At 41.7% G+C, this 11,522-nt stretch overlaps 1 protein-coding gene across 1 annotated transcript; it reads left to right on the top strand.

Annotated features, from left to right (window-relative positions):
• Positions 1–808: 808 nt before the first annotated feature.
• On the top strand, positions 809–4,418 carry kcnj4 (potassium inwardly rectifying channel subfamily J member 4). Its single transcript, XM_074655482.1, has 2 exons — positions 809–837; positions 2,147–4,418. Exons 1-2 carry the CDS (start codon positions 815–817, stop codon positions 3,765–3,767), a joined length of 1,644 nt encoding a protein of 547 aa, XP_074511583.1. The 5' UTR covers positions 809–814; the 3' UTR covers positions 3,768–4,418.
• Positions 4,419–11,522: the final 7,104 nt, after the last annotated feature.

Raw genomic sequence — 11,522 nt, 5'->3', positions numbered from 1 at the left:
AACACACAGGCTTAAATAACAGACAAATTACACACAGGTGAAACAAATCAGGGCGGGGCAGACAATCAACCACAAGGCGGGAAAACAGACAAAGGAAGGAAGTAAACCCAGACAAGACACAGGAGGAGTGAATCACCAAAATAAAACAGGAAACACCGGAAATACATACAAATAAACCCCATCCAAAACCACAACAGTTCACCACAACAAGCTGGCACAGCCAGAACACAACAGGATTAGGTTTTTAAAAAGTTAAAGAAAGGTCATGTTTTCAATTTATTAAAGTGTGCCTCCCCCGATCAACAGCTCTCTGTTCTTTTTTGAGTTAAACCTCCACTTTAGAGGCTACGTTTAGTCTTTATTTGTAACAAGGGAGACGGACCCAGTTCATTTAATTTACAACGACTAGCAAACTGTTCCATGAACGACTCTTTTGGTTCTGTATATTTTTAAAACCACCCACAATCCTTAGCTATATAGTTTACAGAATATTATAGATCCAAGACAAAACTGACTCCGAGAAAAAGTCGCAATTACAAATCTGTCTGCTACTGTACTTCAGCACCACGGACAGAGCCATGGATTTATCAACACACGGCAGTTAGGTTGCTGATATTTCAGAGCTATGGTCGGGGCCATAGATTCTAACTTGCACAAACTTCAGTCAGATCAAGGATCAATGAGTCAGACTAGACTAACATATTCTGCCCCTGCACTCTTTCTGCTACTAGTGGATGGAGAGGGGGGGCTGGCAGGTTAACAAGAGGGATGCATTTTAGTCGTTTTGCTAATCCACCTTCAAATCCCTGGTGCCATGGGAACAAGTAGGTCCAACAGGTGAGGGATTTATTGGTCAGCTGCCTGTCAAGGACTAATTCATTTTATTAAGTGGTCTTTGTGAGTGTTTAAAGCCCTGAATCTACTCTTAAATTTCAGCATTCCTTTGCCGACTAGATCATTTTGTATCACTGAAGTCTGAGTCCCAAACGACAAAGAAATGAGAAATAAAGGAGTCAATTCGCAGCATGATTTTGCCATCCTGGATGTATCTTATGTTTAGTTTTACTGCACACATTTGCTTTATAAACAATGGTTCTGATTGGACACAGTGTCTTTATTTGATTTGTATCATATCTATTACCGCATTTAATGTGTACCGGAGTTACAGTGTCAAAGGGGTGATCTTTTACAGAAACAATTTCATCATTTTGTAATGTTGTCTTAACATGGCCGGTGAGAATTGGCTTGCTAATTTGGTGAGTTAGTCGGAGTGAGTCAGGCCCGGCTCAGGGATATTTACAGCCAGCACATCCTTAGAAAGGCCAAGGCCGTCCTACACCGTCCTGACCAGCGCTTGCCTTCAGGTTGTTGTATTAATGGCCATCAATACATTGGATTAGTTGTTCTGTATGCACATTTATAGCCTGGCACATTAACATAGTATTTTAATTTGATAACATCTCTGCTTGTTGGGGTTTAACTGTCTCATTGTTGTTTGTATGGGTTTTCATTTATCTTACAGTTTTGTGCAGTTGTCCCACTGTCTTATTGTCTTCTTTCTTTGTGTTTTAAAGTCCATGAATAAATTCCCTTCATGGCATAATAAAGATTGACTTCATATAGGCACTGGCTATAGCAAGACAAATACTCTCCCAAAAATGGAATTTCACCTGCAAACATCTGATCTCTTATTATCAGTCGGTTCATGAATATTTAAAAGAGAGTGTCATCTACATATAATATGTCGGTCCATCTCAAAAGGTTGTTTTACCGACACTGACTCAGATATAATCCTGTAATCTGTGATCACAGCAAATCCGTCCCACATAGCTAAACTGAACTCACCTTCCCGGCTGCTAATCCTCCATGTAAAGGAGAGAGACAGGTTAGGTTGATCGATACACTCAGGTGACAGCGAGTTTGGTTGGTTTGAGTGGATTGTTTGGGAGTTATATCTTTTATCACTCTCTTCACTGACAAGTTTCCCCGTAAACTGTGTGGCTGGCAGTTTCCCGTTTGAAACTGGTCGCATCCCCTATCTCTAATGAGTCAGCTATTATCGTCCTGTCGCTGTCTAGGAGAGGGTGCGTACTGTCTTTGTGCATTAAATTGTACTTACCTAATCTCCCCCTCTCTGGCCTGACAGGTTCAGCAATGTGTCAGAGTTTTTACCAGAGGAGGCCCGCCAGAAGATCTCTAGCTTAGGACTCCATAACGGCCACGGTTCCCCCAGCTTGCGACTACACTCGCCCTACGACGCGGAGACAGAAGACAGTAGGAGGAGGTCGGGAGCCTCTGCTTCCGAGCCCAGCGCAAGGGGACAAAGAGGGATGAACAACTACAACGGGAAGGTTCTGACAAGGGGCTCCGGACAAGCACGGAGCCGGTTTGTAAAGAAAAATGGACAATGTAATGTTCTGTTCACCAACATGGATGAAAAGAGGCAGCGCTACCTGGCCGACATCTTCACCACCTGCGTGGACACCCGCTGGAGATACCTGCTGCTTATATTCTGCGTCAGCTTCCTGGTCTCGTGGCTTTTCTTTGGCATTATCTTTTACAGTGTCGCCCTGGTACATGGCGACTTTGAGGAGCAACCAAAGGTGAAGGGTGATGGACTGGCGGTGGGGATGGCGGGGCTTTATGGGCCCACCTCTGGACACACATCTGGAGGGCAGCCACAAAGGATGCCCTGCATACTTCATGTCCGTGGCTTTGTTGGGGCGCTCCTGTTCTCCATGGAGACCCAGACCACCATTGGTTACGGCTGGCGCTGCGTTACTGAGGAGTGCCCCGCCGCTGTCATAACAGTAGTTGTTCAGTCCATTGTGGGCTGCATCATTGACTCTTTCATGATTGGCACCATCATGGCCAAGATGGCGCGGCCAAAGAAGAGGAACCAGACCCTTATGTTCTCCAAAAATGCTGTCATTGCCCTTCGCGATGGCAAGCTGTGCCTCATGTGGAGGGTGGGCAACCTGCGGAAGAGCCACATCGTAGAGGCGCATGTCCGTGCCCAGCTCATACGTTCTTACGTCACAGCTGAGGGCGAGTACATTCCCTTGGAGCAGATGGACCTCAACGTGGGCTATGATGAGGGCACAGACCGTCTGTTCCTAGTATCCCCGCTGGTTATAATCCACGAGATAGATAAAGACAGCCCGTTGTATACTTTAAGCCGAGCTGATCTGGAGGCAGATGACTTTGAGATTGTCGTGATCTTGGAGGGGATGGTGGAGGCCACGGCCATGACCACCCAGTTTCGTAGCTCCTACGTCGCCAGAGAGGTCTTCTGGGGTCACAGGTTTGAGCCTGTGATCTACGAGGACCGTGACCGTTACAAGGTAGACTACAGTCGCTTCCACAAGACCTACGAGGTGCCGTCAACGCCCCACCTCAGCGCCAAAGAGCTCGACGAGGCCGCGAGTCGGGCCGCTTCTCCCGCCTCTGCATCTAGATCCTCGCAAGACTTGATTCCAAGGTCGCTGAGCGCCTTTTGTTACGAGAACGAGGTGGCGCTGAGCTGTGGGGAGGACGAGGACGACATCTTCGACTCCCAGATTGTGGGGAAGGAGAGGGCCGAGGATAGGAGGACTTCAGTTTCTGTAGACTTCCAAAATATGTTCCAGGACACTGCGACCATGACATCAGGCAGTCATAGCGTCATGTGTGTTCTGGACATGGACAATAATCAGATGGAGTTTGACATCCTACAGACTGCCATCCCCCTTGATCCAGTGACCTATAAGAGTGAGCAAGAGACCTAAAGACTGTCATGAACTTCATCTCCAATGAGTTGGACCTGAAGACCAATTGCTTGGTGATGTGTTCAATTTTGGATTACATGTACAGAAATGTAAACCCCTTTTGCCTTGCCAGTGTTGTTTTACATTTATATTTGTTTGATTGATTCTGGAGGAGGACAAGGAATCTCTGACAAAGCGCTGACGGGCTTTTATCATCATTTTGTAACCAAAGGAAAGCACAATGGCAGTAAAAGTACAGAAACTTGAGTCATGTTTCGACAGTACGCGCATTTTGTATAGTTAAAGGATTTACTTTATTTAAGATCTTTCCTGTGAATGTAAACAGGAGATTTTATAGAAGCTTTAGCAGTTTTGATGTAATTCTCTTCCTTTTCTAAGAGGACTGACCTCAAGACTTAAATGGTCAATTTTTAAGATGTACTGTTTCAATTTATGCTTGATGATCTCCGTGTTGTTCATGTCTGAAAAAGTTCCCTGCAAATTTGCACTTTTGTGAGACTGCCCAGCCAACTGTTATCAGGTCATTAAATGGGGCGTTATCAGTACACATAAGCCTCATAGATATGGGCCAGTAGGGCCCTGCTGCACCCACTAGTAGGTTTTGTCATCTATTCACATGGTCGATCACCGAAAGATGAATAAAAGAAGAAGACAGTGGTTTTGTTGCCTAAATCTAAATAAGCCAATTTGTTTGTGTTTATACCTAACATTTCATTACGTTTTACAATGTGTTAGAAGTTTCACTTTCAGTTTTACAACCTAGTTGGAGTAGTGGGCCCCTACTGACCCACATCTATGATGCTTTTAGCGACTGATAACGCACATTTAATTGCCTGATAACAGTTGAATCACGGTACTGCCTGTTTTGTTAAATCTTTTCCTGTAATACATAAAAACCTCCCTTTATTTATGTACATTAGAGAGAAACTACTGTTGCTGTTTTTTCTGTGGTGCAGTATACTCCCAGGACCATTCCAAGTGCAATCACTAAGTGTAGCAGAAGGAGTATTATTTCTGAATTTGATTAAGACTCCTGAGGACAATATCTTGACAATATCTCCTACAAATGTCTTGATTTATCGCGATTTCGGAAAACATCACTGCATTTTAAATCTTGTTTTAAAAACATTTCTTTCTTCTGCAAACAAAGCTGAGTTTTAGGAGAATGTAATGAAAACTACAAAGAATATTTAAAGAGGACCTATTATGCTTTTGTGCTTTTTCCCTTTCCTTTAGTGCGCTATAGTTATTTGTGCATGTAAAGGTCTGCAAAGTTACAAAGCCCAAATTCCACGCTAAAGGAGTTACTCTCCGAACTGCCTGAAACACCTTGCTTAAAGTCCCGCCTTCTCTTCCATAATGTGGTGATGTCACCAAGTAACACATTTGCATGATCAAGCTCAAGGAGGTCAAACAGAGCATTTCAGACAGAGAGTGAAAAGAGGTGCTGCAGCACAGCTGGTATGAGAAAAATAAAGTGTTTAAACTAGTTCTAGTAGAAACCTAAAATACAAGTATGAACCTGAAAATGAGCACAACAGGTCCTCTTTAACTTAGTATAACCAAGACCTAGATTATAGATACTAAAAAGAGTCTAACTAATATTAATCTATTAGTGTTATCAATAGACCTTTGTAGACCTTTTGTTTACTTTATGGATCAATTCAACACTTTATTCTCAGTTTGTTTCTTGCAGAGGCTGCAGCCAGTGATAACAGAAATAATACTGAGAGGTGGCTTTAATTCATGTTTGTGCTGTTGATGTTCGCCAAAGGTTCTGGAGTAGGAAAGTAAGCGGAGAGCGCATCTCATCTATCATTTGGAAACTGGGGTGCATAAAGCCTAAAGTTTACTAAAGTGTGTATTGTCTTTGATTGCAGAAAGATGTGAAGCCACTGTAAAGCACAATAGGAAACAAAGGGATGAAGGCTGAGGAGTATAGTGTCTTTGGACAGTGGGGATAAAGTCAAGTGTAACTATTTGCAGTGAAGTGAGTACAACAAAAAAACGAACAGCTGCCCTCTTTTGTGCAGGGGAAAGCAAAACAGCAGGTTCAGTATTCAAGGAGAAGCAGATGGTATCTGTATTTACACGTCATTTTACTGACAGTATTATCAAAATGTGGCAAATTTCTCCAAGCAAACTGAAACCAACAAATGTTATAATTCCATTTGGTCATGATGTGCCCAGCAGCCATTATATGAATGTACTGTCACCTTGAGTCTACCTGGTGGACCTGATGATACTACTACTCTTATTCTTTACTTTTATTGTTTGTTTTTTTGCTGGTTATATTGCTTGAGCAGGTGTGTATTTTTCTATCAATATGGCTTTGAGAGACTGACTGTAGGAAGTAGTTTTCTTTGCAAAATATCCAGGAACACATCAAGCATTATGTAATACTTTTGACAAACATACACTGCCAGCCAAAAGAAAAACATTATATTACATCAAAAGTTTACTCCATAAAGCAAATAATTCATAAATGTGATAAAAATAACTGTCATAAGTATGTGTATATGTAACCAACCTAGATCCGTGGTTTTCAAAGTGGGGTCTGGGGACCCCCCAGGGGTCCTTAAGAGGGTTCCAGGGGGTCCCCGACAAAAAGACGACTCATTTATTTTCACTATAATTCCATCTATAAATAAAACAATGACAGAATATATGACTATTTTGGTTAGGGGGTTTGTACACTTTCTGTAATAAAACATCTAAAAGCAGAAATCCTATCAAATTAGGGACCCTATAGTACAAAATATTAACAAATAGGGATCCATGGTCTAATTTGTGCCAGTTTAGGGGTCCTTGATGTGAAAAAGTTTGGGAACCACTGACCTAGATAACTCTTATTTGGCCCCTGTGACAGACAGCTGTGCTCTACTGTATGAATGTGTACTATACAATATATTTGTTTTACATTTGATGTGTAGATACCAAGTTTTTAACGGTACAGCCGGACTGCTAGAACATTTTCTGGCAGAGTTCTGGTCAGTTTACAGATGTTCAAAGATAATTAAGGTTTCTTAGCAATTTATTTGTACTGACTGTTTTGAGTGTTCCAAATGTTAAACTTTAATGTTTATCTTTTAAAGCTCCTGAAAACTTGGTTTTAAATCTTAAGCATTTCTTGAAATGTCTGCATGTCCTGAACCATGGTATTGTGTGTACTGACTCACTGGTAAATGTTTTACTGGGACACTTTGGGTGGGCTCTCCGATCCTGATTAGTGGACGCAGGTGTTCAAATATGTAGACAGTGTTAGTATTAAAAGTAACAAATATACAGGGCCGTATGTTTTAATATAATTAATTCCAATAAAATAAAAGGTTATGGGTACACTAGAGCACAATAGCTTACTTTTATTAACTAATTTAGATTATTCATAATGAAATTACAATTACATGGCTTGAGATCAACCCAAAAATGTGAAAAAAATACAACATTCAAAAGGTTTTGACTGGCAGTGTATAACAGTCTTGCTGTAATGTTGGTTTTGGATTGTATAAGAGTTCATATTTCAACATGAGCACAGAAGAGGAGCCAATTTGCGTGCAGGAGAACACCCACTGTAAATGCCATTTTGAGTAACAGACATATTTTCTTTCCTTTGCTTCCTGCTTTGTATAAATCCAATGATAAACATGCACTAAGCAAATTATTGTCCTGATTGAAATAAGGTGAGAAGAAAGTACAAAGCACTTTATTCTTCCTTGTACACCTTTTGATGTTGTAAATAAATATTTATATAATTCTGTTTTTTTTCTCCTTTTGCATGTTTGGTAAAAAGATGCATAAAATGCATGCAATGCATACAAAAAAGTCTCTTTTCTAATGCAGCAGCTGAGTATTGAAGCTCCAGAGCCACTAGATGCCTCTGCAGTCATTTCTATCACAGAGAGCTTCAGCAGGAAACACTGAACCACGTGTTCCCTCTAGTGGTGAACCCGCAGTGTGAGGAGGAAGCACTGACTGACTTCTTACACTAGTGGGCATTGCAGCGGGTGAGGCATCTCACAACAGACAACATAATGGTGCCCTAATGAATTACCAATAAATACTGCACATGGCTGACGTTGCACGGATCTGATATATATTTTTATAAATCAAATTTGAGATCAAATCGTGGAAAAGTGCCTCTCTTGATATCAAACTATTGGTAGGCCTAATGATGTATACATTCAATTTGTATCTTTTTGTCAACCCTTAAGAAAATCTTATGTCGGTGGAAGAATGTGCCCTGAATTTGACTGACCTTTAGATCTACAGCAATAGATTTACATCCAATAATTTAGATTACATTTTTAAAGCAACAGCAATAAAAAGCAGGGGATTTACAGAACTATTGCTTACTGTACATATCACATGTTTACATTAAATGACCATTAAATGTGCTAAATACGAGATCGGGAGCATTTCTATTGCGTCCGCACGGCTCTCAACATGGCGACAGCTGAGCCGGCGTCCTCGCCGCTAACGGGGGGCTAACGGTGCTAACAGTGAAAACAACGGCAAAAGTGCTGACAGAGCTAACTGTGTTAACCTGAAGGATCACAACACACACACACACAGAGGGAAAGCGACTCCATTCTCTGCTCAGGTAGACATTACTCCTCTATATCTTTACAAAGCAAATACATGTTTGCTGCTTTATTAAGGCACTGAATATCATATAGAGCACCTTTAATGGAGATTTCAGTGCCCCAAATTATAATGCTACTGTAGAATTTGTGATCTAAAATTAAGGATTTTATGAGATGTTTATTAAAACACCACACCTAGTGACAATTAGCCAATCAGCTGATGCGCACTACTCAAGCTTATGACAAACACGTCAGGTTGAAACACAGTAAGCTTGGATTTAGAAAATTTGTATTTTGTATATAAATTATCACATTTGATGCTGCTTTTCCTATTCTATGGTATTTAAAAGGATTTATTCCAGGCACCCTAATCCTGGAAGAAGCCACTGGGTGCACTGTCACAACATTTTTTCCATTCTAACTAAATCAACGGAGCTTTTCTAGCTGATTTTCTGCAACACAGCCACAGTAACACACATGCACAAATTGTACAGCTGGCCAAGTTCAGACTGATACCTTTACTTATTTCAACTCAGCTTAGTGTTGGTCAAGAACAAGTATTAACCAACCTGATCTGGATAGAAGGTAACACAACAAAGTGTCCGTGCCAGGGACATACTACAACACACCTTTTTTTTTCAGGACTCTATAGTCTTGGAGACTTCCAAACTGTTCAGATCTGAGGACTTTATGATGAATTGGGCACCAAAGCCTGAAAAATTAGTGTATCAAACTATTCGTACAGCGGAGGTCAGCGCCTCCTGCTGGCCAATCATCAGACACAAACAAAATGCCAAGTTGTCCAATAAGAAGCACCAACAGGTTTCAGTAATAAATCTGAATTTCTCAAAATTGTGCAAGCCGAAGTACAGTGACCTCTTGACCTGTTGATTAAGGACCGAGTCTCAAAACTAACTGGTTTATGAAAGCCGGATGCCAACAAACCGCCAGGTGTGTCCAGATGTGGACCCATTATCAGTCAATACTTTTATAAGACGATGTAAAAATTAGTTTTTCAGATAATTTATAATAGAAAAAAGAAATGTAATACGACACAAGTAAACTACAGTATGTGGATATGATTTGGCTTCACCAAATGGACTTTTATTTTTATTTTTAGTCAGAAAGGATGGCCTGGAGAAGATTTTGTTCCGTGAGAAGGAGCTGAGGTTGCAGACATATCTGCAGGGTTAAGATGTTGTGGTCTTACAGTTTCTCTTTGACCTTTAGTTATAGCAGAAGAGAGAAGAGGAAAAGGAAGAATCTGAGAGAGAGAGAGACTGAAGACACCAAACCTCCTAACATTAGACTTGCTGACAGGTGGATCAGAAGTATCTATCAGGGGAATTTGGCTCTTGTGCAGTAATTCCACTGCAAATCTCAGGTGCTGCTTGAAATAAAGAGTCCTGAGGAATTTGACAGGGGGATTCAGAGAGGCTTAACCTCATTGCAGACAGACCCGGACTCATTGCAGCTTCTATGAGAAGTGCTTTGGGGAGCATGCACTCACAGCTGTTTGCTGGGGTACTTTCCTTACATCAATATGTTAAGTATCTCCATTTTTCACTCATTATTAGTTCCCATAATTAAATCATTTCTACCCAGATTTTAATCAAGTTAAAATCATCCTGTGTCAGGCTGTTAAGAGACTTCCCCTTTCAGCCCTCATGGCTGTCCTGTCTTGATCTTCCTTTAATTACATATCCTCCATCCCCGTCTGTCAGTTCGTCGCTGTTCCCATGCACAAGAACCCCACACATCGGACCTCTGAACCTCAGGAGGACTGGAGATGCATTTCTGTCGGTGGAGGAGAAGATGAAAAGGGGGAAATGAGGAGGAAGGGGCAAGCTGCTCAGTGACCGCAGGCCTCCAGGCTATCAGCTTTTCATTAGCCGGTCAGTGAGTGAGTGAGTGAGCGGCTGTGATCGGTGGAATGGTAAAATAGGAGAAGCCATGCTGGGCCACGTCGGCTATTAGGGTGATTTGGGGGCTCCCACTGACTCCCATTGTGCATTGTCTCCGAAAGTGAGCAACCGAGGCTCAACAGTGAGTCTTTGTGTGGGACATTTAAATGCCTGTTAGCATGCTAATTATGGGATGTGTATGTCTGTGTGTGTGTGTGTGTGTGTGTGTGCCAGTGTGTGTCCATCATCTTCTCAACCTTTCCGTGATTTACACTCCTCCAATTCCTCTTCTGTGTCACATCTTTACTATCTTTCCCCGAGGCACTAATAATGCACCACCGATGTTACTGTTTTACCCCTTTAGTTCCATTTTCTTCACTTCTGTCTTTATTTCTATATTTGTGTGCTCCCAGTGTCTATTTATTTTTTATTTTTATGAATCAGCTGCTTCTGATTCTGCTATGCTTGGATCCGTCACGCTTTCCCTCCGACATTTAAACATGAAGCCTCTCTCACAGTCAGTGCGGGACATTATCCTCACATTTAGCTGTGGAAAACCCCCATTTCAGACACGCCCCTCTTGCTAAACTCTTCAGCCATCTTGAGCCTGTGCTTCGTTTTCACCTGTCTCTCTCTCTGTTGCGGTATTAGAGGTGTACGATTACAGATTCCAAAAATATTTTTGGCCAAAGAAGAAAGTCATCCTGGAAGAGAGAAGAGCGAGGCTGGCAACCGGCTTTTCAAGAGTTGGACACAACAACATGGAAACCTCTCAAACACGTTACAATGAATCCATAAGAAATAGTGGAAGGTGTCTCTGTTATTTTGACCACCACTGCGTTGGAATGCATTATATTACACATGTGTTTATTTTATTGTGTCCACTCTGTCTAAGCTTGAATGGTAGCCGGGTAGCACTGTGAAACTCACATTGTGCATCTTTTATGTTGCTTTATTAAGACAGGTTTGCATTTTTTTTTTTTTTCATTCAAACTGAACTGGGAAGCCATCCAATAAAACACACACACACACACACACACACACACACACACACACACACACACACACACACACACACACACACACATGGACACACACAAACACACACACTAAGGGAACCACTTGAGGTTAGGTGTGCTATACACTTGCAATAAAAGCTAAGTAAAAGCATAGACCGTACATAAGAAGAGAACGTAGTCACCATGATGTCACCCATCGGTTTGTGGACTGCAATTTTGAAGCCTCGAGTTCAGCATTTTGGTCGTCGC

This window comes from Sebastes fasciatus, chromosome 13 (assembly GCF_043250625.1).
Source record: "Sebastes fasciatus isolate fSebFas1 chromosome 13, fSebFas1.pri, whole genome shotgun sequence".
In the NCBI taxonomy this organism is placed as follows: domain Eukaryota; kingdom Metazoa; phylum Chordata; class Actinopteri; order Perciformes; family Sebastidae; genus Sebastes; species Sebastes fasciatus.
Note: the sequence above shows the minus strand (reverse complement) of the source record. Positions and strands in the feature narration are given on the sequence as shown.